The sequence below is a fragment of the Pelmatolapia mariae genome, linkage group LG16_19 (assembly GCF_036321145.2).
Source record: "Pelmatolapia mariae isolate MD_Pm_ZW linkage group LG16_19, Pm_UMD_F_2, whole genome shotgun sequence".
NCBI classification, from domain to species: Eukaryota; Metazoa; Chordata; class Actinopteri; order Cichliformes; family Cichlidae; genus Pelmatolapia; species Pelmatolapia mariae.
In genome coordinates, this window is record NC_086241.1 from 65,412,146 (window position 1) to 65,438,436 (window position 26,291).

Consider the following 26,291-nt stretch of genomic DNA (forward strand, 5'->3'; position numbering starts at 1 on the left):
TTAAATATAGATATACTGCTTTAGTTTAAGAATCTCTGTCCCCATGAAAATCCAAACACCTATGTCAAGTTCTGTCAAGGAAGCAACAGGTGATGATATAACCCCTAAGAAATGCTGGCCTATTAGCAGCCTGATGGATCAGTAACACAATGCACAGTCTGATGTCAGATAAGGAGAGGTGTAAGTCTTTGTTTGTCATGTCCACATGTAAATGCAGAAACTGAGTTTGTGAAAATCTCCAGACTGAAAGGTGTTTTTCAAAAGCTGTTTACCCAAATGTGGACAGTAACCTTAGACCTCCAGGGTGCAGGTGTATTTTTCTTTTCTTTTCACATAATATTCACATTTGGCCAAAGTTCTTTAACTTAAGCAAATTCTGCCATTTCTTTACTCTTTCCTTTGAACTGACAGCAGTTGTGCTTTGTAGGAGTATTTTCAGTGCAATTTTGTTATTAACTTGAATTTATTCAGATATTACTTGAAACCACTTAAGTCAAGCAACTATGTGGCTTCGCATTTTAATTGAGTCAGCAATAAAAAAACAAACAATGCCTTTTTTAAAACTTAGGCTGAAAGGGCAATTCAGTCCTTCAAAAACCATAAAACCTGCTGTAGATGTTGCATAATGTGAATCACGCTTGCAATAGCCACATGTTTGCATAAGCAGCTGCATATTGTGCAACCGCACAGAATTTGTAGTCTTTAGCCGAGTTAGATCCTATTTGCTGCTGAGTTAATAACTTTCACTAATCCTCGACAGAGAATGTGTCTTCATCTCCCTCCCTTGGCTAGATAATATGCACTCTTTAAATCTGGAATACGGAAAATCTGGAGGCTTATTAAAGAACGTGGTCACAGGTTACACAGGAAAAAAAGCATCGTGTCATATCAATTTATGTTGGTTTTGTAAGTGCAAATCCTTTCTTTTGTGACAGCGTCCCACAGCTGATGGGGTGTTGAGAGACGGCCACCTGAGTCTGTCTGGCCTGCAGATGAGGGCCCACGCCATGTTCTCCGCTCAGGGCCTTCCTCTGGGCAGTGACACACTGGAGTATGCCTGGCTTATTGATATGCAGGCTGGGGGGCTCACCGGCAGGGTCACTGTTCCACAGGTGTGTGAGTCTGTTTTATTAGCTGGAATGAAACACCAGTACAGTAGAAATCAAACCTGCGTTTGCAAATTTTAAAGAAATGTGCAGATTTTTACTTAAAAGCTTGTCAGAGTGTGCTGTGCTTTAATGTTTTTCATGCTTCAAACCCCCGTAATCACTGTATCTATTTTTTTTTTCTTGTTACTGTTTTTCGTGGTGATTATTTAGATGGCCAGCATGATTGAGTGGGCTAAGACTTTCCTTTTCCACGTGTTCTCCCGGGAGTTCCAGCTAGAACAACCCAAGCCCTCTGTCATCTGCCAGCACGGTGTTGATCGTCGCATCTGCGATGCTAAGGTGCAGCCAGACGGCATACAATGAAATACTGCGTGATATTTGAGACTCATTTCTACACACATTTTCACTTTCTCTGCTGTAGCTGTCAGGCTCCGGTTTGAACTAGTTAGCAGTCGTGTGTCTGAATCTCTTACTGGAAGCTGCTAAATTAGATCATTATGGCTGAAGGCTGCTTTTTGTGAGATTTGAATGCTGGTCAGAGCTGTCCTTTGTGAAATGAAATGTTCAAATGAGACCAGAAAATAAACGGAGACCACTTTGAGCCTTTCTTTAATGATGCATGACTCAGAAAGTGCACTTTTTCTCACAGAAAAACAAAGTCTGAGAAAAAAAGTCTAACCCGTATCTATTTATCTGCCTGGAACAGCTGTACATACACAGCACCATGATGTATAAAATGATGGAACAAGTCTCACAAAGTGTCTTGTCTGTATTCGAATACTAACAAGGATATTTTTGAAAATGCTGCCTAAAAGCCCTCATTAGTGTCTAAGCCACTGTGTCTACAGGCTGTGCAGCTGTATTTAAAGCACAGTCTAACACTAAACAGGAGCTTGGCTTTTAGTAAAGGTTCAAAAGTTTCTGCTACTAAATGATGGTTGTCTTTCAGTTGAGCTGCCTCCCCGGTCACTGTCGCACATCCGAGGAGCTGAAGTACACCATGACACGCCTGGCCATGGATGGAGTTGACCTCTTCATTGTCGAGCATGGCTGTGCTGCCAGTATCAAGGTAATGAGCGTAACCCCCCCCCCCCCAAAAAAAAAAAACAAAAAACAAAAACTCTGAAGCTATAACTGTTTAACTTCAGAATGTTTCTTTTTCTATACTTTTTGAGGATCTTCTCTGTTTTCTCTCTTCTTCCCCACCTCCAGACGGGCATTATTCGTGTAGCCAACTGTAACCTGCACAACCAGGCAGTGGGCGAGGGCATCAGCGCTGTGGTGCAGGATGTAAACATCCGGCAGTACATTGAACAACAACACGCTGAAGTGACCAGGCTGCAGCCGGCTGGACAGGGTCAAGGTCCGGGTCAGCCGTTAGGTCTCGGTCAGCCACCTTTGCTGCGACGTTCTGTCTGGCTGGAGGCGGGTGCAGTCAACCTGAACCTCATCACGGCAGATATTGCCCTGGCTGCTGACCACCCAGCCAAATGTGAAGTGCAGAGGCAATTTCTGGAACTGCACGATGCTCAGACCAAAAGGTAGAAAAAAAATCTAAACATTTTGTTTTCCAAGCCACTGTTTAAAAAAACAAACAAAGAAAGTTTAATTTGTTTTTTATCTCAGCTTTCCAGCAGTGCGGTCACAAGCACCCATGAGATAAATCATGGGAGACCAGTAATAATTGCACGTTTTGGAGAATGTAAAAGCTGACATTTCTTTTCAGAGGGGGACTGACTCACACTCCTCTAGAATGTGTCACTGAGACAGTCGTGAAGCTTTTCAACTCATTTACATGTCGTTCATTCTATTTCGTCATTTACAGTAACCTGACTCATTAAACATGATATCAGACTAGAGTTTTGGTCACCTGCTGTGATTCTGAATGGAATAATTAAGAATCTGTTAAGGAACCAGTGCTAGTGAAGTGCTTTGTTTTCAGTCTTATATTCCAGCATGTGTATTATTACTGTAGGTAAATGTTACAGGTAGATTTTATTGTCAAAGTCTCAGTATGAGTGACTGGACAAAATCAGGCGTACAGCAGGGAAAGAAAAGCTTTTTTTCCAGCTGAGGAACAGAGCCCAAAAAATATTTTTCTTATTTACTCCATTTCTCTCATTTTATTCACTCCTCTTTTCCTCAGACTCTGGTTCCTGTGGCCAGAGGATGCCAGCATTCGGAACAAGCGAAACAGAAACCGCTGTGGCTGCCTCGGTGGCTGCAGGTTCTTTGGAGGTACCAACATGGGGCTGGACTTCTTCAAGCTAGAAGATCTGACGCCCTCCTCCTCATCTGCATTCTCTTCATCCAGCACCGAGTCAGACATGTGTTATGGCCAATCTTTGCTACAGCCTGGGGAGTGTATCATTACAAAGGAAACGCCCAAAGTGGATGGTAAGATTTATTCTTTATTTTCTACTATCAACAAGAGTGACTCTCCTTTTAAGGAAAAAATAAAGAATAATTGCAATCTTTTTAATTCATAAGCAAAAGAAAAGGAACCTCTCTGACTAAACAAGACCCTGCAGGAAGAATGCGTGTCCTTTTCTGTCCACGGCTCTATGACTGAGGGTGTTTTAGATAAACAATATGTTGGTGTATATACATTTTTTAATCCCTCTCATTTAGGAGGGAAGGCGGTAGGACTGAAAACAGACACACACTCTCCTTGTCTGCCTCCTGAGCTGCCTGAGAGACATGGTCAGCAACACCTGAGTCTCCAGGTGCCCCAACGATCCCACAGCTCGGCCTCTTCCTCTGAAGAAAACAGCTCCTCCAGTGCTGCCTTACCCTTACTGGCAGGAGAGAGAGATTCTCCCTCGCCAAGCACAGAGGAACGCGTGTTTCCCATGAATGGCAAAAGCCCTGCTGAGTGAGTAGCACATTCATGTAATTTACTGTGGTCCCAAAATTCTGAACCTCAAATATTGAACTCTTCTAGTTATGTTCATGTATTAGATATAAAATGTTGAAGTTTTCCCTCTATATATTTCCTGTCGTGCCTCCTGAATGCTGCATTTTCCCCGGTTTCTTTGCAGCACCCTAGGGGAAGTCCCAGAAGTATCACCGGTCTCACCCAACAGCTCCCAGGACCGCTCCTCAGTGCGCTCACCCCTCTGCTCTCCTCTCAAGCGTCAGTCCTCTGTGCACTCTGGTCGGCTGGGCAGCACCAAGAGCCTGTCGGCGGCCGTTTTCACAGATAAGCCGCCACCGGTGTTGTCTGGAGGCGTGCAGTTCAGCAGCGAGGTTTCCCGCAGCGATGAGAACGTCTTGGATTCCCCCCATCAGCGTAGAAGCTACGGCTCCTTTCCCTTCACGCCATCAGCGGACTCGAACACCTTCCATCAGTACCGCTCTGCCGACTCCAGCATGTCAGTGGCCGACAGCGAGGCCTACTTCTCCGCTGCTGAGGACTTTGAGCCAATCAGCAGCGCTGACGAGGGACCGGGGACTTACCCAGGACGCAAAAAGAAGAGGAGGCAGCAGATGCAGCAGCCTCAGCAGCCACCGTATCACATGGAGAACTACAGGTCAGATGAGATGATAACATACTTTAGAAAATGGAGCGTGCAATATTCTCCAAATGTCGCTAAGCCCCAGGGAAGCTTGCAAAAGTTCTCAAAGTTAAAGAGTTTGAAAATTTGAGAGCGAGAGCATGGTCAGATCAAGTACAAGGTTAAGCATGGGGATTAAGGTGATGGTAGACTGAAGACGGCTCACAGTAACATCAAAGAGTCTCTCATTTCTCCTCTCTAAGAGCAGATGAATTAATGACCTGTCTAGAAAAGTTCTGACCTTGCTGCATTTCTTTCAAAGTGCTGCCCCTTTTAAATAATAATAATGAGCAGTTGTAAAGAATTTGTTTTAACATATATTGTACATGTTAAGATTCAAACTCTGTTTAAATACACCAAGAGAATGAGTGGTTTCACTTGAAGTTTGAAGGTAGCTGGAGTTGGAAGCAAATTCAGAGACCGTTTAAAAACAAGTAACTAGAAGACCTTCAATCTTTACAATGATTGTAAAATGGCTCGATTCAGCTATGAGTTAGAATACTTGAACTGTGTTATGTAATTTTTATGTTTAATACCAAACTAGTTGCAAATATCAATGTGTAAAGCAACTTGGCCTGAAGCTAAATACGGCGCAGCTTTATTTTATTACTGCGATTCAATCATGCATGCACGGCTGAACGTCATGTAGGGGATTTGAACAAATGAGATGTTTGATCCACGGCAGCCACTCACTGCAGGTATGTTTCGCAAATTGGATTTCGCTCTCGTTCTGAAACTACCTCCTCATTTCTCTGCTGCCATAAATTGCCCTCACATTGATTTCAGCACGCTTTTTTGATTGATACAGCGTCCACGAAAACATAAATAATCGATTCGCTCTTGTGAAAAGTTTCAGTTTTAGTCGTGGAAACTATGAAAGCATAAAGCTGAATTCAAGAGCATAAAACTGCACACGGACGTTCTCAACATTTTGGTTTACAACTAAGCTTTCAAAAGATTTTTGCTTTTAGATGCAATAAAAGACCATTTTGCACCAAAACACTGACATTTTTTTTAATCACTTGACAAATTAATTTGAGTCCTTTTTATTCATATTTTGTCCTCCCACAGCCGAAGCTCCATCTACCACAGTGTTGAGGGTCCCCTCACGTACGTTCTCAATGGGGAGCTGATCACTGAACCACGTCCTCTGCCGCTGCCTCCTACACTACCTCCACTGCCTCCTCAGCCCCTGCCCAGTCACACATCTCAGGCCTCCTTTGTCTCAGCCCTGGCAATGGAGGAGGAGAGCTCAGTGGAGGCAGAAAAGATGGCGGAACCGGGCCCGGTAACTCGACAGCCTCACGTCATGGCGTGTTACCAGAACTACCTAGCCCACTACCAGGTAAATTCTTTAGCATTACACCCCTGATGGAAAATTAGTTCATCTATAGTCTGACATTATGATTTGATTATTATCCCTATATTTAACTTTACTCTGCTAGGTCTCAAATTGGTCTGTCAAACAACCCACCAATAAAAGAACCTCCAAGTCTTCGCTGCATCGCCCCCTTGATCTGGACACGCCTACCAGCGAGGAGAGCTCTGGCTCTTTTGACCAGCTCTCCGTCCCAAGCTTTAAGGTCTTTATCTTAATAGTATTAGTCTTCATGTAGTGAGATTACTGACTCAGTCCACATGTATTATTTCCTCTGTAATGCTGTTAATGCTGGCATTGTGCCTCTATGTCCATTATTCACTCAGACCATCAGTTTAAGAATGGGCCCGTTTCTTATACATTACAGGTAATAAAGCACGGCCTCTCAGCCAGCTCGCTGTTAGACAGAGGTGTTCAGCTGATGGGTGAGAACAACAGGTATTTGACCTTCATCTTTATCACTTCCAGTTGAAACATTGTCATAGGAAAGTGTGGGGTTTTTTTGTTTTTGTTTTTTTTTTTTGCTTTAAAATCATAGATTTTTCCAACAACTTTTAATTATGAAGTTACTGTATTGCCGCTCAGCTTCATGCCATTGTTTTCTTTTTATCAGCCAGTAATGTGTCAGCCACCATTACTAATTATACTCTACAACACACAAGTTGCAGTCCTTTGAGGTTGCAGCTTCTTCTATGTTTGCTTTAAGCTCTCTTCATATCTCTACAGTACCCCGTATACACCCCTGGATAAGAGGGCCATGGAGAACACAGATGAGGACACAACCACAGATGACTGGTCTCTGGAGCAGCCCCTAGCTCAGACCAGAACCACTGCCATTGTGGAGGTGAAAGGAGCCATCAACGTGGTGCTCACACCTCTTGTGGCTGAATCCCTGGACAGGTAGTTACGAGGCTGATCAGACAGAGTTAGCTGGCCTGGAACATTTCTGTTGTCAGGCTGCCTCATTAGCCACATCTCCTTTAGAAATTGGTTTTTAATACTGGTCTGAAAAACCAGATTATAAAGATAATCTCATGACTGCCAAAAAACTCTTTCTCACACTGCACTTTCTTAGTTTCCGGTTATTTTTAGCCTGAGGCTAAGATTTGACCTTAAGCCAGTTTAATCCCCCTGCACACTGAAACTTGGATCTAAAATTCTGCTGACAGAGCTTCAGAGTCTGGTCCTTTTCTTGATTGTTTAGCAGTGGGAATCTTTAGTTTGCCAGAGGCCAGCAGCACTGGGTTGGAAATGTTCTAAAAGACATTAATCACTTGTTCAATTTGGAGCCTTTACAGTTTTTTGCAGATAGATAAAACTTGTATCAACTCTTTCTATAAAACTTAAAGTTTTCTAATAGCTCTGTGTACTTGGTTTGTTTCAGGTACATCGAGTCCATGGCCCACTTTGCAAGCATCCGACACCCAGCAGCGATTCTGGATGATCTGCACGGGAAAGTCCTCAATGAAGCCTATCAGATCAGCAAATCTACAGTCACTGAGTCTGTAAGTACAGCAAGTCACAGCGCATTTAAATGTTGAGAGATTTAATAAAATCTCTGCCTTAGCTTAAAAGTGAGTAGAAGCGGGGTTTATTGCCTGTTGACTCTTGTCCCTCTATTTTGGGTCTGGATCCGCACAGAGCCAAACAGGCAAGCAGGAGCATAAGCTGTCCAAGACAGAGGGCACGACCCCTGGTTCCCTAAACATCTCCCATGGCCAGACAGACCTGTCCGTCAAACCAGATAATGTGAAAATCAAGGGCCTCCAAGCCAACGTGTCCATCCCCAAGGTGAGACCTGTGACCCAGAATAATGAGAGGCCAGTGGCTTTCCTAAAAAATATGCTCTAGCCACAAGGGGTTTGGGAGCAAGCACAGAATCATGAGCACTGCTGCAGATCCCTTTATACTGAAACAATGAATATGCAGTAGTTTCTGACTTAGTGTGGAGTATTTTAATAACAGCTTAGTGTTATTTAGCTGCTTGTTTATTATTTTTATTTTACTGTGGAACTATAGATTTGGAAACATGGCCCTTTCCGAAGTTTCAGACCCCATTAGATTATACAAGCATTTTTCAATACCTCTGAATGGAATGTGTATGACTACTTAAATGACTACTATCATGCTTTTCTTGTTATTCTGGACATAAGTATTTCTGAATGTTTGATTTTGAAGAACAATATTTTTCCCACACAGCACTTAACTTCAAGTTGGATTTGTGTTTCTTTCTCTTGTTGTCTTTTATGTGCAGGTGAACCTTTGCCTCCTGCAGGCCTCTGTAGAGGAAGGGTCACCATCTTGCTCCAGTAAGAGTGTCACACATGTGTCTCTAGTGGCACTGTGCTTTGACAGGATTGCCACCCAGTTCAGGATGAACAGGTAATGCCTCCAGCTCTTGTCATGACATTGTATGTGTTTGTGTGCTTACAGTGACTAAGCTTTTTGGAGTGTATATGCCCAGGGCAAATATCCCTGTTTGACACGCTCGGTTTGACACACTCCATCGCATGTGGTTGTTGGATTGCTGTTTTTTTTTTTTTTTTTAGGAGTACTAGGTCAGCAGGATTTAAGAATTCTGCCTAATTCAGATTTTTATTGATGTGCAGAGTATGAAATCAACTAAATTTACATTATAAAGATTTTTAACATGCACATTTTCCGCTGCTGCTTTCAGGGGAATTGTAGAAGAGACTCCCAACACCACAGAGCATGGCCGACCCTCTGTCATGTTTGAGAAGTATGCTTCAGCCACTAAGATGCAGCCTCAGTCTTCGGGCTCTTTGCGCTCCAACGCCGGCATCGAGAAAGGCAAAGAGATTGCTGCAAGACTCAATATCCACCGAATCCACAGCCAGCTCCGAGGCCTGGACTCCACAGGTTGGCTTTGCAGAACAGTAGTCTTATTTGAACATCACTCCAACCTCTTTGTTACAACGCTGTGTGTAACAATGTGGAAAGATTTGCTCTTATTTGACCTTCACTATCAAGATTCGCTGGATTTTAGCACATGTTGTTTTTATAAGGTTTGTAGCATTTTCTAATAGTTGTGTTACTTCTTCTTCATCTGTAGATATTGGCACATGTGCTATCACAGCAATTCCTTTTGAGAAGTCCAAAGTTCTCTTTGGCCTGGAGGAAATGGAGGAGTTTTCATTGGTGGATGAAACTGATGCCCAGGCAACAGCAGGCGATCTGGGCCGTTCTGCCGCATCTCTGGAGAAATGGGGCTGGATCATGTTTGAATGTGGCATTGAGAATCTCACAGTCAAAGGTAAGTCAATGCAGGCTCCTTAAACATATATCCTGACTAACTTTGCTCCTGGAAATCTGAATATTCTGATTTAGATGAGGGCTTTTCTGTAGCCATTTATAAATGTGTTACACTTGATTTGCAGGGGGCCGTCAGTCAGGAGCTATTCTTTACAATGCATTCGGTGTGATGGGGCGCTCAGACGCAGGAGGGAAGACAGGAATGTCAAAGTCCAACGGTTCAACCGGCTCTCAGACAGGAAGCGGTTACAGTACTGATATGTCTGATGACAACCTCCCACATGATGCTGTCAGTCCAGCCTCTGATGTTAATGAGCACTCAGACTCAGACGACCAGGTGAGAAACCAGAAAGTCTTCTAACCTGTGAAGTGGCTAAAAAAATGAACATAACTCTGATGGCTTTTTGGTTAGGGTGAAACAACTAATTGCTATGACAGTAAGATATAGGCCACTGCACAATAAAGAGTGATACCAAAGTGGTTCTGGTAATAAACAGCATAATAGGAGGTTTAACCAAAATCATAAACTGTAACAGTAATGCATTTGTAAGGGGGTTGAAGGGCAGCCGCATTGAAAAGATGAGGTTGCTTAAGAAGTGAGATATTCATCTAAAAGGCAGAAGTGTGAGAAACAGCAAGACACAACATGTTCATCTTGCTTGAGCAGGCAGGCAGAATTTTCACAGCCGACAGGTGTTTCCAGATGTGATGCTTAAATTTTTCTGCAGAAGCATGAAACAGCCCGAGGACCGAAAAGCGAGTGAAGCTGGCAAAAGACGCATCAGTCTGACTTTGCTTCAGAATCAAACACTGTTTTGCAGTGCCATCAGCTCCGATCTGGCAAAAAAAAAGAAACCAAAAAAAGCAAACAGTAGGACCCTGTTGCACAGTTTCTTATGGAAGACTCGCAGGAACAAACAAATGTTGTGAAAAACATGTATCTACAGTTTGTCCCCCACGCGCTTGATGAAGATGAGTGTCTACAAGAGGGAGTGGAGCACTGAGCAGGTTCCTCGCGGGGGCTTTATTTCTGAAAATAGATTTCAGTCAGAATCAGTTATTTTAATGCTGTGAATCAAAGTCAGATAAGTGTTCATTTCCATATTCCTCGCAGGATATGTCTCATCACTATAGAATTTATCCTGAACAACTAGGCAACAAGCTAACAGTGTCATAAAAAAGTGCAAAAGCTCTGCCGCACTCATTTTAAACTGAACATTGTGTTTAATGGACAACAGTCATTATCTGGGACCATTATTTGATTCAGATTGGTTTTGCTCACATGAAAGTTAAACAATAAAATGAATGTTCAGATATGTGTAAAAAAAAAAAAAAAAAAAAAAAAAAAAAGAAAGAAAGAAAAAAAAAACTTATTTCTCACGCATGAGAAAAAAAAAAGATGCAAAAACCTTGCATACATTTTATTGAATCTGAAAAATGATCTGTGATAGGAAATGGAGCTCTACACAGAGGAGAGCCATAAATCTGTTACCTCCTGTTAAATCCTCTTCACTTCTGCTCTGCAGGACGAAGGGGTCGAATCAGACGACCTGAAGAAAGACCTTCCTCTCATGCCCCCACCACCTGACTCCAGCAGCATGAAACTGACCATTAGAGAGATCTGGTTCAGTTTTGCTGCTCCCACCAATGTGCGGTCCGCCTCACAGGCCATCTCCAGGTAGGGCTCTGTAATGCCTATATGACTATACACTGTACAGAAAAGCTGTATTATAATCACACCAACTCTTTTCTTTACGTCAGCCACTTTTCATCATCATCTGTCTGAAGCACGATAAGCTGATTAGTCATTCTCTTTTAGTTTTAAGTTGAGTTGTGAATTTCCATTATTTAGCCTACTGTGCCTGGCATCTGCACTAGAAAATAAAGAAACAAAGCAATTCTTAGCCACTTGCAGTTGCAGGCATATTAATTTAAATGCAGTGCCTTTTAACCTATAAACTTTGCAGAAGTCTGATTATATTTTTGGTTGTAATGCGCAGTAGTTATTAAGGTGACTGTTGTGTATGTGTGTGTTTATAGGCAGTTGAATCTTCTCAGCACAGCCACACCTGCCATTGGAGCCTGGTTGGTTCCCATTGACCAGCTCAAATCGTCACTTCGGAAGCTGGACATGGAGGGCACGCTGCGCGTTTGTGCAGTCATGGGCTGCATCATGACCGAGGCTCTGGAGGTTAGGAGCACATATGTGTATACGTGAGGAGTGTTTGGGTCTCCTGGTTAAATTATTATTTCAAAACATTTTCTTAAATGAGCTTAATATAATGGAAAAACCATTTAAAACAGTTAAAATTCCCAGCAACAGATGGCTTTGTTTATTTATTTATTTCTCAAACCCCAACAGAAAAAGAGCATCCACATCCCGATCAGGACCAAGTACAACCGCGTGACCAAACGAGCCCGCTACCTCCACGAGAACCCCTCCTGCATGCTTTGTAACATCCTGCACCGCTACCTGCAACAAGCTGACTACTCTGTCATAGAGGAAGCTACTATGGTTAGTGCGAGCCCTTTGACTCTCTTCTGTTGCACTGCTGCAGGATCATAACATGATCATGTGTAGTGTGATGACTAATAAAATTAAAAGAGCCTCAAACATCTTTTTTCTCTTGTCTTCTCTGCATTATTTAAATGAATCTGTTATCAGTGTGAAACAGTGGCGCTAATCCGGTTCTCTCCTCTCCTTTTACCCCAGAATGATGGGGTTCCAGCCCTGGTCACTCTAAAGAAAGGTTTGGTAGCATTGGCCAGGCAGTGGATGAAATTCATTGTGGTAACTCAGGGTTTCAAGGCTATTGGTCTGATGAGGCCCAACCAGCTTACCAAACCCAAGGAGCCTCAGCAGAACCAGGGTGACACAGTTTTGGGACTGGATAATGGAGCTGCTCTGCAGAGTGACACCAGCGCGGATGGAGCTGAATTTGAATTTGATGCAGGTGGGAAACTACAGCTTTCACAGTGCTAATAATATTGTGAGGCACCCATCTGTTGCCACAGATGGGCTGTGAAACTCTTGACCTTTACTTTGTCAGTGTTTGCAAAGATGTGTTATAGACTGATACCACTAGTTTGCTGAAAGGAGCTCTGGGGTTGAGTGACAGACTGTTCAACCTCTTTAAAGGATTTTTTTTTCAGAGTTTTATTTTGTGTTGTTATTTTTAAGCCACAGTGAGTGAACACACAATGTTGCTGGAGGTAGCATGCAGCCGCCCCCCACCGAAAGAAGCCAACTCTGGTCCTGTGAGCGGAGTGGAGATCATGAGGAAACTTTCCAAGTCGCATACACACAACGAGTCTGTGCTCAGAATAAAGGTACGAGTTTCGGTTTTATGTCATGCATTCGTATACAAACCAGACTGTAAAGATGGCACAACAGATGGACGTACTTTCTTGTAATGAAAAAAATCTTCAGAGATTGTGGATTTCACACATTTGGATTGTCGGTTGGATGAAATGAGGAATTTTAGGTTGTCGTGAGAGATGGTCATTTTTTTTGGTTTTATTTTTTATGACATTTCAAAACCCAAGGTTGCATAATAATAGTCTGGTTTACATAAACACTTTGCAAAGGTAGTAGCTCTCCACTGCAGACTGATTGTGCTGTCTTGGCTGTGGTATGAAGGTGATTCTGCCTTTGGAAAGCCAGGAGGGATTAGAGCTTTACACTGAGTGATGGGATGACATTTTCCTCTCTCCCAAATTAAAGTGTGATGTGTTTATACAGGTTTTTTTTTTTTTTTTAGACAACTCGGCTCTTTTGTCTAAAAAAGTATTACCTCAGCTTTAGGTTCAGCCATGTTCATAATGTTGCCAGACAAAGTTTATCCCACCTGTCGCTGAACTAGAACAGGCTCTGGCAGCCTGAGAAAAAAATTATGTAGTGTGAACACAAACTCCTCTCAGCAATCTGTACATTTGTCATACCCAGGGTTCGCATCCCTACCAGTCGCTGAGCTACACCAGCGGTGACACAGCAGCTGACTCACCCGCCCATGTGAGCCGCACAGGCCTGCCAGCCAAGGACAGCCCCAGGAAGGAGAGCCTTCTGAGCAACCTGACGGGCAGCTTTCGGAGTCTGCACAATCTGCTGGAGGGCACGCCCCAGAGGAACGAGCCGTCTGCCGCCACAGCAACCAAGAGCAGCTCGCTCACTCGCACAGGTGCTCACACTCGACTGCTATTTTGTTGCACCGCTGCTAACTGCAGTATGGGGAAGGTTCTGGTAAAAGTCGATCATTAGTTTGAACTTGATTTTCATCACAGCTTCAAACAATCTAGTTGCATTTCTGTTCCAACAGTGACCTCTGCTGTTCAGCAATGTCAGTAATAAATAAACTGCAGCGTGCTCTTAAATCCGCCACCAGCTCACTGTGAACAATTATGTAGAGAGAGAGATTTGCACTTAAACCCAAGAAGGACAAAGATGAGAAATAAAAGCTGTAAAAAATAGATTAGAATATGTTTTTAAGGTGTGAAAGTGGGAACATTGTGGAAACATCTCCTTATACGCATTATCCACGTGCTGACTGTAAAAGATGAATTATGCATGAACAGCAGTCAATCCAAGTGTAATATCGCGGTTTTTGTAGTCTGTTCCATGATGCAATATACTCTCAATCTGTCCTTGTTTAGGGACAGACATGCTGACTGAGCACCCGCTGCTGTCGGAGCCCTCCTCTGTCAGCTTTTACAACTGGATGTCCAACGCTGTGAGCAACAAGACGGGGGCTGGAGTGCAGGAGTCTCCGGTCAACCGCTCCCAGCACAACAGTCTACAGACAGGTGAGACACCATGAGCTTAATAGAAGATGATTTTGTTTTGCTATATAATGCTCTATTTTATGCATTTTTGGTATGATGATGTTGGAATAGATAAAAAAAATTGTTAACATTCACTCTTGCGGTAACAGTTCAAAGTTTTCTGTAATGTTTTTTCAGTAGCCTCACTGGGTTCTTCTGTCAACCCCTGCTACCAGTACCAACCGCTGCCAGATAACAGTCCAGAAGGAGGTCAGGGCTAAGTAGGCACTGAGTGCTGTGCTGGTGTTGTTGAACTAATTAGCTGACTAGCAGCTAGTTTGTGATTTCCCCCATTAGTTTGTTAGCCATCCAGACCACCTTCATATATACTAGAGAGATATTTTTGATCTATTGCAATGAAAGAAAATTGGAAATTGCGTCGCCTTTTTGTTTTGCACGATTTGCAAAATTAGCACAAAAGTCTGCAAAATTCGTAAAAAAAAAAGACAGAAACCAGTTTGTTTTACAAAAGTATTGCATGCTATTGGAGACTAAAATGAAATGAGGAAAGGCTCTACACAGTTTCTGAAGCCTCAGCTCTAAATTTCTGGCTGTTTGTTTTTTTCTTTGTTTTGTTTTGTCTTTTAGTTTTTTAAGCCAGATGTGACCTATATTTGGATGAGGGTGGAAGACATGGCCTCCATGATCTTATATGAACGAGTCGTTGTTCTCTTAAAAGCTCCACCAGGCTTTACTGTCTTCTTGCCTCTCCAAAGTTGTGAATTCCCACCAATTAGAGTGATTCATTTAAAATCATCATGCTAGTCTCTTCTTGTGTTTAGTCTTGTTCTTATAAGCCTCTCAAACTGTTCTCACACCTGAATTCTGGATCGTATCAGAAAAACAAGTTGGGGCCCAGGCCCCTGTTGCCATTTCTTACATGTAGCACACAGCAGATATCCAAGTCAGTTGTGTTCTCGCTACTGGAAATGCTCTATGTGGTTTAGATTAAAATGCTGCCTGGGCATGCAACATCCACTTGGTCAGTGTGAATTCATCATTGTCTAAAAGTGCAGAACACATGTAGGACTGAAATGTCAGTGATGCGACTAAGAAAGCATCCTCGGATGGATGTAGTAGGAGCCGGTGTAAAGATTTTTACTGAGGAAGGATGTAGCTGTACCACTGGTGCCATTTCAGGTATTTTCAAAACCTTCACATTGAAAAGACCAAATTTCTCCTTGTGGGACAATTAAAGGATTATTCTATTCTATTCTATTAATGTGGTACTAGGACTCCTTTTTGTTTTGTGAGTCTTGAAGTCTATACACCTCAAGTCATGTGGTAGCCTGTTAGCCTCTCTCAGCTTGAAGCTGTGTAAGAAAAGCTCATGTTGTTTCCTCACTGGTGCTTTCCTGCTAAACACACTCTCAGTTTAGTGACCTGAAATTTCTCTTATTCCTCACAACACCGCTCTATCCCTCGCTCTGTTACCCTGTACTCCCACTCATCTTCTAAGCTACAAACTGCGGCACTCTGCATTTTGTTTCTTAATAGCAGTTTATTACTTGGAATCAGCCATGCAAATGACTGAAAAACATTTGTTACCTTCGCAATTGTGGATACATTTGTAAGTGTGTAATGATCGGATTTGTGCCAAAGATGATTAAGTTCATCGTTATGTAGTCACCCAAGTGTGAGCCAATGACAGCACAGCAAATTAGCTGCAGCAGTTTCTCACAAACAAATTAAGTAAGTGTGATGTGGCTGTTTACAGTTGCAAATTGTGCATTAAATGGCTGTAAAGTTCCACTTAACGTTCTCTCTTGCTGTCTGTGTAATGCATTCCAACATGTTTTTTATGAGGAGCTGGAGTGGTAAAGTCCTCTGCTCTCTCACTGCTGCTTGTACGTGTGCCGCCTTTTCTTAATCCACGTGGATCCTAAACCTGCGTTAAACACCCTCAGGTGGGACGTGTAACCTGCCCACCATCCCTTCGGCCTCAGATTTCAACACAGTGCTATCCAGTGACCAGAACACCCTCGACGGGACCCACTCCCAGCATTCCCAGCACAGCACGAGCCAGGACGACATGGCCGACATTGAAGAGGGGAACCAGTGTCCAGCTGCTGTTCAGCTGGCTGATGCTCAGGTTTGTCTCTAAATCTGTTTTTGCACTTTATAATTAGACATGAATTAGTCAGGTAGTTTGTGTGATATCTGCTGCTCACTGATAAGTTTTAGAACTAGTTCAGAAATTGGTTTTTAAATTAGGCTTTTTTATGTTGATGCCATTAAAGCAGATAAAAGCTAATGCAGGCTTAATTCACACTGATTTGCAATTAGTCAGATTTGTTTATCGAGTTAGAAAAAGCTGAATATCCAGCGGATCTGTTGATAAGGAATCATTCTGTGTTAATATAAATGTCACCTGTCTCATACCGTTCAGCATTCATTGGGCTTTCCATTTCCTTATTTCACCGTTTTATTTTAATTTCATACGCAGATGTCAGACGGATAGAAAGCTTTTAGTTAAGCCTCTACAAAAATATCTTCTTTTCTGTGCCTTGATTGTCTGTTTTCATCCCCTCAGGTTGTGTTTAAGCCTTTACTGAGCTACACAGGCATCCAGGCCCAAGATACCACTCCGCTTAGCTATAAGATGTATTTTGGAGAGCACCTGTCTTTTTCCGGCAACCTCGAGTGCCTCAGAGCAGACATTGCCGACTCTGATACCACCAAGGAGCGCAAAAACAAGCGATCCAGGAGGTAAAACTGTCCTAAAACACGAAAGGCACATGTTGCATTACCCATCCCTGCTTTTTTTTTTTTTCCTTGGTTTCTTCTCTTAATGAAATCATCTGCTAACACTTTGTGCTTCTTCTATATTAAGGCAAGGCATGGTGAACCTGCCTCCCCTTGAGTTCAAGCCAGCATTACTGATTGAGACCTTCAGTGTGAATGCCGTGGTGATGGAGAAGTCAACCAGTGCTCCTCAGGGCCCCACCGCAGCCCCGCTCTCCTTCCACGACCTCAACCGCCGCCACTACAATACATTCCACTGTGACTTCACTACAGCCTGCCAGGCCATCAGCCAGCGCGTCGACATGGCCCTGGTACGCCTCATCCACCAGTTCAGCACCATGATTGATGATATCAAGGCCACGCAGACTGACATCAAGCTGAGCCGCTACACCGCCGGCTCGGCCTCCCCGACACCCACCTTCAAGGCCCGGCCGTATCGCCACTTCAGGTCGTCGGACTTCAGCCGCAGCTCCCGTGGAAGCCTGAATGGGGCGGGCCGCAGCGGAACCCAAACTCTGAAGAGCAAGAGAGGAGTGGGTGGAGGGGGAGGATCAGGAGGGGGAGCGGCAAATGCTGGTGGTTTACCTCCAAACGGACCTCCATCGGGCATGGACACGCTGGGAAGAAGGGAGCCGAGAGGACGCAGCTCCCTCGGACGCTCAGAAAGACGCACCTCCAAGGTAACAATGATAATGACAGAACAAGATGGGAAAATAACACAGTGGATAGAAAGTAATGTATATTTTGAGGAGCCAAACATAATGAAGACTTTGTGCAGTAACTGTAAATGGCTGTGATCAGATTTGATAGGAGAATGAGCTCAAACGGAAAAAATGAAACGAAAACTTCCAAAGTCTTGTAGTTCCTTTATGCCTCTTCAATGGTTCTGTGAGGCGCACCTGTCCAGACCTAGTAGAATCACTAAATTCATTCAGCAGCTGACATTTCCTCCACACAAACCCTAGAGGGAGCCAGTAGATTATAGGATTTTCTCAGAACAGACAGTAGTATCTGAAACACATCTGTGATGTTTCAGTAAGAAATATTTTTTTGCTCGCCTCTGAGTTTTCAACTTTAGAAATCTTCTCGCAAACATGTTTGACTTGGTGAAAGTTCTTTTGTTTCAGAAGTTGGAATATGAGCTTTGAAGTTTGAGGCGCTAAGCACTTTTTAAATGAGATTTTTATTAAAGTAAATGATGTATGAGAGAGGCCCATGATACATTTGAAGTATTTTCCACTCTTAGGAAACTCTCCTGAAATAACTGAGTCACCTCCCTGTATACCAAAGTTCATTTCACAAGTGTCTGTTTTTAGCTTCCATTAAGTGGCTCTGTCGTGACAGCTTACTGCATCATAACTATACTGTCAGAGTAAACAACGGGGTAATAAAATAAGGAATGAGTCAGCAGGCCTGTTTATTTACCCTTCAGCCTCACGATGCATATTGTGGCACGTCTACTTTCTGTTTCATAATCTGGAATATTGCGTAATGCCCTCAGGTGTCACGGAAAGGGTCTCGTGACGTGGCCGACCACATGGCGATCCAGATGGATGACTCGGACTCCATCACGGTGTCAGAGCAGAGCGAGCCATCAGCAGAATGTTGGCAGAACATGTACAAGCTGCTCAACTTCTACTCCCTCATCTCCGATCCCACTGGCATCCTGGAGAAAAGCTCCCCGGAGAACTGCCTTTCAGGTGGAAAAAAGCTTCCAGCACGCATCCAATTCCACATTTCAGTTGTTTAGCTTAACTGTTCCTTTTTCATTCCGCTTTACTCTTCGCTCATACATTTTCCTACATTTGTTGGAGACTTTATTTTTAGAGGTTGTTACTGTCTTATAATCTGCACACTATGCTCTGCAAATCTGACTGACTTCCTTCATGATCACTGTTTTATGAACACCTTTTCATTAATTTCTCCTGTTTGTGACACACCTATTTCAGTTTATCCTACTAGAATATTTTACTGCTGTAACAGAGGAGGCTATGAAGTAGTGACCATTCCTTGGGAGTGGAAGGATAAACTTTCCCAATTTAAAAAAAAAAAAAAAGTGGTGCATCTGTCATCACCGTTTTTATAAGTGAAAGTACAGAAGCAGTTTTTAATGTAACGTGTAAATCTAAATTCACAGAGACGGGACGCCACACCTCCGAGCCGTTCTGTAAAGTGATATTTGAGAATGAGCAGCAGGACCCCAACACGCCCAGCAAGCCTCCCGGTGCAGGTGGAAGGCGACGCAGCCTTGTGAGCTCCGAGCCTCAGCACGTCACGCTCATCGTGTTCGGCATCGGCATGGTGAACCGCACACACCTGGAGGCGGACATCGGCGGGCTGACCATGGAAGCAGAACTGAAGAAGATACATGGAAGTTTCACCCTGAAGGAGAAGATGAAAGGTTAGGCAGGGATATTGACAGAGATAATGATTTTTCCATCTTTTTTTATGGTAGGAAAGATCCGATATGAAACTTTAGAAAGTCCCAAAGTACATCGATGCAGGTGTGCAAAAAAAGGAAAGTTCCTGGTCAGTAGAAGTTTGGTTTGTTTGATCTGATCTCTTTTTTGGTGTTGTTGTGCCTGCAGATATTCTGCACCAGAAAATGACAGAGACGTGCGCATCGGCTCACATAGGAGGGGTAAACATCGTTCTGCTGGAGGGGATAACTCCTGACATTCAGTACGTGCAAACTTTCCTTCTGTTCAGCCAGTCGATTAAATATTTTAGCAGCTATTTAAAAAGAAACAAAGCATTTTAATCGAAGTGCTTTGTTCCCGTCTAATCTTAACCGTATTGATCCTCACTCTCTCTCATTGTAATGTTTGTTTTTCTTTTTTAATAATTCAGCAGGTGGTAGTGTTTTTCTTTTCTATTAGTTTGAATGTTTTCTTTAAAAATGTGTCTTTTTTATTTCTTAATCACAATTTTGTAAAGTGAACAACTTTTGCAAAATGTACTTTACTCTTATCAAAAAAGTTGAGTGTTTAAGCATAAACTCCATAAACACCTTTAAAAGCCCACTAAAACATGGGTGTGTTAGTGCTCAGTGAGAACTATTTACAGGCTCCTATCCAGCCAGGTAATTTTATTATGTTTTCTTTTTACTGCAAGCAATTTCCTCAAAAGGTAGCCAACCTAATCAGGTTGCAAGCCTTGAATTTATGCTTTTAGACAGGCCAGTGTGTCTCCACACTGTTTTGATTCAGTTTATTACATAAATAGATGGCTTACTTAAGAAATCCTCCCACTGTGAAAATAAAACTGAGACCTGATACTGTTTCCATAATGTACCTGCACACTCTGCCTGTTTTTAGATTTATGTGGCCAAGACAGTAGCATTCTCGAGTTGTTACTGTGATTGCTTATTTTGGCTCATGTCCTTTTGACTCAAGTAAAAACTGTGCGAAGACAGCAGGTCCCAGTGCAGAAGTAAAACAAAACAATGGTGTCTGACATATCAGTGGCTTGTCAGAAGTTGTTTTAGTGTTGCCTTCTAGATGCAGTTTAATTAAGAATATGTTCAGCTGTGGTTCTCTGAGCTGCCTGAGCTCATCTTTGTGTTTTAACTGCTTTGTTAATCCAGAGCCTTATCATAAATAACGTCTGAACTTCTAAAACATTTTAACAGTACATTTAATGTGAAAAATTCCTCTGACCTTCAAGTTTCTCAAATTATTTTACACTTTCTTCTTCTTCTTTTTCTTCTTTTTTTTAATTTGCTTTCTCTTCCAACTACTTGCCTAGACTGGAGGATTTCCCAACATCTCCCACCAGCACTGCTAAACAAGAGTTTCTGTATGTTTATGCTGCCTTTTAGGGGACTCATTAAACCAAAAGCATAACTTCCTTAAATGTACATCCATCGTTTGTTTCAGTCACCTGTTTACCACATCTGTTTTCAGTGAGCATTTACACAGATCTGTCCCCATTAAGTTTGTGTAAATGGAGCAACTGCCACTGGCTAAAGACCTGTGGATTGTTGTTGCTGACTTTTTTTTCTTCCCCTAAACATAAAATCATCTGATTTCTTTCTCATCTCACTTTTTTCTACAAGATGTCAGAAAAATAAAAGCGAGTCAGTGCAGTATCTTGTTGTACCAGTGAGAAGCAGAAAAACTAAATATTTGAGACGCTGAAGCCAAAAAATGGTGTCTCATTATCTATTCAGCTTTCTTGTATTTGTTTACAGCATTCATGTTCTCTTCTAATGTCATCAATCTGATAAAACACTGCAGTCTATTAATATTTAGTCCACGCAATATCATTTTCCTTTAGCTGAGCCAGCCAGGCTTGCAGACCATGCATTCTTTGTTATTCATTCATAGCGTCACTACCATAACCGCTCATTACGTCCCTAAAAAAACAAAAACGAAAAACGCACACACAAATAATTGCAGTCCTGAATCTGCATGGTGTTTCACTGTTTGGTGTCTAACCCCACCTTCATTCATAAGTCCACGTCTTCTCTATGATTGCATTTTTTTTTTTTTTTTGCTCTGCTGCTTATTCCGGTTTCCTCTGTGTTTACAGAACGGTGGTCAAATGCAACATCGCCAAGTCTCAGGCCTTGTACAGCGCCCAGCGGGGCCTGAAGACCAACAACGCTGCTGTCTTCAAAGTGGGGGCCATCATGATCAACATTCCCCAACACCCGGCTACGCTGCACAGTATGATGGTCCGCAGCTCCCATCAGCTCTCCAAGCAAATCTCCGACCTCATCCGCCAGCCTTCTAATGCGTACGTCTGCTTCACCTATTCAGCTTTTCTCACAGCTTTTTTTCCCCACTTCAAAGTGATCAATTTCAAAATGTGCTCAACTTGAAACCATAAATGAATCCACCATCCAACACGTGCTGTCTCTGAAGTGTAGTGTTTACTCATTCAGTTCTTAATGTCTACTAAACAGACACGTTACTACAGCAGGTCCACATTGTCGCCTGCCTTTAAAACCTGCGTGTGGTCTGTTTCCATGGTAATATGCTGAATTATGTTAATATATTTATAGAGTTGTAGGTGTGCTTTGGGTATTAAAGAACTTGTCTATAATTTGATTTTCGCTGGAATGGAAGTCAGTATCTGCAGAGTTCTGAATAATAACACACACATAACTGAATCAAAGCATTAGCAGTGACTTTTCCGGGTGTAGCTTCCTTCAACGCAGTTTACCTCATAAGGCTGGGTGGAAAAATCGGAGGAACTGCCTCCAAATCCAGTCCAGATATTAACATATTACATCATAACTTGAACATGTAACTATGTAGCACTTTTCTAGTCTCACTGACCAATCACAGTGATTTCCACACACATTTATAAAACACTTTACTTTCTACTTAAGCACTTTATCTACCCACACACTGGCGGCCAATTTAGAATCATCACTTTAAATTAACATGGACATTTCTGACTGTGGGAGGAAACCCACACAGCCAGCCACCCTCCTGACGACACAGCACACATAATAATAAACATAAACTTTATCAGTATACCACTTTTGAACAAAGTCTCATCCTATGGAAGCAATTAAATCATCTGAAAGAAAAACAGAAATATTAACAAGAGGAGATTATAAAAAGAATCAAACACGCCATTGGGGAACAAGGCGGCATTTATAAACACATATCAAATATTCATTAACGCCTCACAGTAAAAGAACATTTAAGAAGGGATTTAAAAGGCGGTAAAGAAGTTGATGGATGTAAGTGGGATTAAGGCTATGTAATACTTTAAAAGCCAAAGTTGCAGCTAAAGTAGAAAGTCATGCAATCCTGACCTCATGAGTAATTGTTTTTATGTTTTTTAACAGCCAACCTCCTAATAGGGAGGACACCCCCACCCCACAACCCTCTGACAAAGCATCCAGCATCAACCAGACCCCTGTCGAGGCCAACGAGTTCCCTCAGCTTCCCGAAGGCCTGGAGAAGAAGCCCATTGTCCTCAAGTTCAGCGCCATGATGGATGGCATCACCATTGGCGCAGCCCTGCTCCCATCACTGAAAGCAGAGTACAAGATGGGACGCATGAAGAGCCACGGCATGACGGGTGTGTGAAAATATATCTGATACTAACTTCTGCAATATTTATTTAAAATAATTGTTTTCCTCCCAGCCTTTTGTACCAATTTGCTGAGGTTAATGAGTCATGATATTCCTTCTCTCACCATCTTGTCTTTAGGAGCACAAACCAGTTTCACGTTTGAGTTGCCGAACCACAAACTTTGCTTCCAATCAAAAGTATCCCCGGTGGACATGTCCCAGCACACTATGTCGCCATCAGCCAGCCTCACGCTGCCGCCGGTTACAATGTCGGGAGAGTACATCATGGAGGATCACGATAGTCACTCAGACCAGGGCTGGGCGCCAGACGACTTCCCAGCAAAACAAGGAAACTACCTGCAGGGCAACTACCTGCGATGTGTAGCTGAGGTAAAAAGTTATAGCAGCAGGTGCTTTACCTAAAGGCCTGTTGATTTACAATCTGCATTTTAAATCTTTAAAGTTTTTTTTTAAAAGTTATTTTTAACAACTAACTGATCTTTGTGTTCGCTGTCCTCTCTCATCCACAGATTGGCTCTTTTGAGCACAACCTGACCACAGACCTGCTCAACCACCTGGTCTTTCTGCAGAAGGTTTTCATGAAGGAAGTGAATGAGGTCATTCAGAAAGTGTCAGGTACTGTAACGTAAACCTTCTGTTTTTTTTAATTATTATTTTAATTATTATCTTTTACATTTTTACAGACTTACCAGAATCACAAACACGTTCCATTACTGTACCCTCTATGTGCTGCTGCAGCAGCTGAGCTTTCCTCTTGGATCAATAAAGTTAATCTAATCTCAGACATCTGGCTTTTCCCCACAGCATTCTGTATCCTACAGCTGCTGCTTAAGTTGCTAAAAAATCGTTTTTCCTCAAACATCAATGCCCGATGCACTGCTACAAATCCACCCTTGTTTATTTCCACAACATTATTGATAGTAATTTGTTAAGCTCACCAGGCTTGATTGATATAATTGCCCAACAGAGAGAGTAGTGGTAGTTCTTTTACCATTTTAGAGAAAAGAATAATGATGGAGGCACATTAAGGAGGAAAAGCTGCAATTGAAGACTACAGCAGATTAATACTTGCACATCTGCCCACGGTCCACATTGCCACACTGTAGCTATGTTTTATCCAGCTTGTGTGTGACCTGAAGTGACCTGTAAGGTATGTGCATTCTGTTCTGCCAGGAGGAGAACAACCCATCCCACTCTGGAATGAGCACGACACCTCAACAGATGCAGACAAACCCAAAATCCTGCTTTATTCTCTCAGCCTCAGGTTCAAGGTATCTGATGTTCGGTTTGTTTCAGAAATGCAAAATTATTCTCTTTGGGAGAAGCTTTGTGTTGTTTTGAAGGGATGAACCAGTTAAAGTTTTCTCTGTGGAGATTTTATTGTTGTTTTCGTGTTCACAGGGAATCCAGATGACAGCAACCACTCCCTCCATGCGAGCCGTGCGCTTTGAGACGGGCCTGATTGAGCTCGAGCTGTCCAACAGAATCCAGTGCAAGGCTCAGGCTGGAGGCAGCAGCAGTTACCTGAAACTCTTTGGAAAGTGTCAAGTTGACCTCAACCTAGCCCTTGGACAGATTGTCAAGCACCAGGTACAAATGAAATCCTGCACGTATTCTCGAGCAGTGCGTCTTACTCAACATACAGACACAGAAACCTCACTTCTTAACAGGTCCCATTCGTCCCGTGCTTTATCGTATCAGATGAAGTCAATTCAATTCAATTTTATTTATATAGCGCCAAATCACAACAACAGTCGCCTCAAGGCGCTTTATATTGTACAGTAGATCCTACGATAATAGATTTGATTCCTTTTCTCACTTTCACTTTAAAGGTGTATGAAGAAGCTGGCTCGGATTTCCACCAGGTGGCATACTTCCAAACTCGGATTGGTCTGCGGAATGCTCTGCAGGAGGAAATCAGTGGATCCACTGACAAAGAGGCTGTTCTCATCACACTCAACAGACCAGTTGTTTTCGCTCAGCCCGTGGCATTCGACAGAGGTTAGGTTTCCTTTTTTTCTATCTTTGGTGTATAGGTCTTTTAAAACGTGGGCTGCATGATATTTAATCTGTGTTTTAAGGTGATGATTTTTCTGACGTTCAAAGTTTCTCACAGCTTTCTTGACTGAACCAGGATCAGAAGCCTCATTGTGTACAATACAGTACAGCAGGTGATACGTTACCCTTGAAGTCAGACTTTTCTTAACGTGGCAGCTTTATTGTTAAAGTTATTTTGGTAATTAGAGTGGGCATGTCCTTTATGAAATTATGGGACGGTGTGTATATATACACGTGTAATAAAGTTTAGTAAATGGATGTGACAGCTTAAAAGCTGTGACTATGTGAGGAAAGTACACAGTGTAATTTGTTGTTGGATCCTTATCAAACCTGTCTGGGATAATTTGTTCCAAGTGATTAAGTTTTTGCTTCTTTTCCATGTGTTTAAAAGTCGCTGCTACTAACTGATGTTGCAGTTAATGTAATAAACTCAAAACATCTACAGCTGGAAGCAACTGCTGAACTTCAGCTTCTGTTAACATTTTGTCAAACTCCCATTATACATTATTCATTGTTAGTGTGTCTCAATAATCTGACCCATCAAACACTTTGTAGAAATTTTAGAAACATGTCTGTCTGTTAAGATGACTCCGTCAGTCTTACTTAGTCTGGTTTAATAAGACTCAGACATGTAGCTGACGTATTTAGGTGACATTACTGGAGAAAGACTTTCTGGTCCTGTTAATGTTGTTGGGTAACACTGAACAATCAACAGTATAAAGTATAGGTTTGAATGTTTTTATACTGTGTAACATTATTTCACACTTTGATGCCAATTCCAACACTGGTGAGTAAAATGGGATGGGTGTGTGATTTTATTCATGCTCTGGGAAAAACTGATTTTCCTTATTTAGATCCGTATTTGGAGTTTTTGGTTCCTTAACGTCTCAAAATTTGATATAAATTACTTAAATGACATTTGAGATCTTATTTAATGTTTATTCATCCCACCACTGTGCTCTCCTGCAGCTGTGCTCTTCTGGCTAAACTACAAAGCAGCATATGACAACTGGAATGAGCAGCGTATGGCCCTCAACAAGGACATTCACGTGGCCACAAAAGAAGTGGTGGATAAGCTGCCAGGCATTCAACAGACCTCCGCCCAGGCATTCAGCACCCTCTTTCTGCAACTGACAGTCAATGACCTCGGTATTTGCCTGCCAATTACCAACACATCTCAGGTAATATGCTATGACTGAGTCTGCCAAGTGTCATTGGTCAGTCCCTTTGAGCGTTAGATTGTTTTCTTATAAATAATCTTATATATTTTTAAGTTTGGTGTGTTTTTTTTTCTTTG

At 42.4% G+C, this 26,291-nt stretch overlaps 1 protein-coding gene across 1 annotated transcript in view; it reads left to right on the plus strand.

Annotated features, from left to right (window-relative positions):
* kiaa1109 (KIAA1109 ortholog) overlaps nucleotides 1-26,291 on the plus strand; it is a 70,753-nt gene that overhangs the window by 17,996 nt on the left and 26,466 nt on the right. Inside the window, exons 22-60 of the mRNA XM_063497961.1 lie at nucleotides 936-1,112; nucleotides 1,320-1,448; nucleotides 2,059-2,178; nucleotides 2,322-2,650; nucleotides 3,256-3,506; nucleotides 3,741-3,984; nucleotides 4,151-4,642; nucleotides 5,738-6,011; nucleotides 6,112-6,249; nucleotides 6,412-6,482; nucleotides 6,771-6,944; nucleotides 7,429-7,549; nucleotides 7,686-7,835; nucleotides 8,299-8,426; nucleotides 8,722-8,924; nucleotides 9,118-9,318; nucleotides 9,443-9,654; nucleotides 10,844-10,995; nucleotides 11,358-11,508; nucleotides 11,680-11,832; nucleotides 12,031-12,271; nucleotides 12,499-12,647; nucleotides 13,264-13,495; nucleotides 13,968-14,117; nucleotides 16,043-16,227; nucleotides 16,669-16,844; nucleotides 16,969-17,560; nucleotides 18,382-18,580; nucleotides 19,018-19,281; nucleotides 19,469-19,562; nucleotides 20,628-20,678; nucleotides 21,414-21,620; nucleotides 22,687-22,922; nucleotides 23,055-23,305; nucleotides 23,446-23,551; nucleotides 24,110-24,207; nucleotides 24,338-24,526; nucleotides 24,769-24,937; nucleotides 25,964-26,175. Coding sequence (XP_063354031.1) covers nucleotides 936-1,112; nucleotides 1,320-1,448; nucleotides 2,059-2,178; nucleotides 2,322-2,650; nucleotides 3,256-3,506; nucleotides 3,741-3,984; nucleotides 4,151-4,642; nucleotides 5,738-6,011; nucleotides 6,112-6,249; nucleotides 6,412-6,482; nucleotides 6,771-6,944; nucleotides 7,429-7,549; nucleotides 7,686-7,835; nucleotides 8,299-8,426; nucleotides 8,722-8,924; nucleotides 9,118-9,318; nucleotides 9,443-9,654; nucleotides 10,844-10,995; nucleotides 11,358-11,508; nucleotides 11,680-11,832; nucleotides 12,031-12,271; nucleotides 12,499-12,647; nucleotides 13,264-13,495; nucleotides 13,968-14,117; nucleotides 16,043-16,227; nucleotides 16,669-16,844; nucleotides 16,969-17,560; nucleotides 18,382-18,580; nucleotides 19,018-19,281; nucleotides 19,469-19,562; nucleotides 20,628-20,678; nucleotides 21,414-21,620; nucleotides 22,687-22,922; nucleotides 23,055-23,305; nucleotides 23,446-23,551; nucleotides 24,110-24,207; nucleotides 24,338-24,526; nucleotides 24,769-24,937; nucleotides 25,964-26,175 — 7,671 coding nt within the window. The remainder of the gene's footprint in view (nucleotides 1-935; nucleotides 1,113-1,319; nucleotides 1,449-2,058; nucleotides 2,179-2,321; nucleotides 2,651-3,255; nucleotides 3,507-3,740; nucleotides 3,985-4,150; nucleotides 4,643-5,737; nucleotides 6,012-6,111; nucleotides 6,250-6,411; nucleotides 6,483-6,770; nucleotides 6,945-7,428; nucleotides 7,550-7,685; nucleotides 7,836-8,298; nucleotides 8,427-8,721; nucleotides 8,925-9,117; nucleotides 9,319-9,442; nucleotides 9,655-10,843; nucleotides 10,996-11,357; nucleotides 11,509-11,679; nucleotides 11,833-12,030; nucleotides 12,272-12,498; nucleotides 12,648-13,263; nucleotides 13,496-13,967; nucleotides 14,118-16,042; nucleotides 16,228-16,668; nucleotides 16,845-16,968; nucleotides 17,561-18,381; nucleotides 18,581-19,017; nucleotides 19,282-19,468; nucleotides 19,563-20,627; nucleotides 20,679-21,413; nucleotides 21,621-22,686; nucleotides 22,923-23,054; nucleotides 23,306-23,445; nucleotides 23,552-24,109; nucleotides 24,208-24,337; nucleotides 24,527-24,768; nucleotides 24,938-25,963; nucleotides 26,176-26,291) is intronic.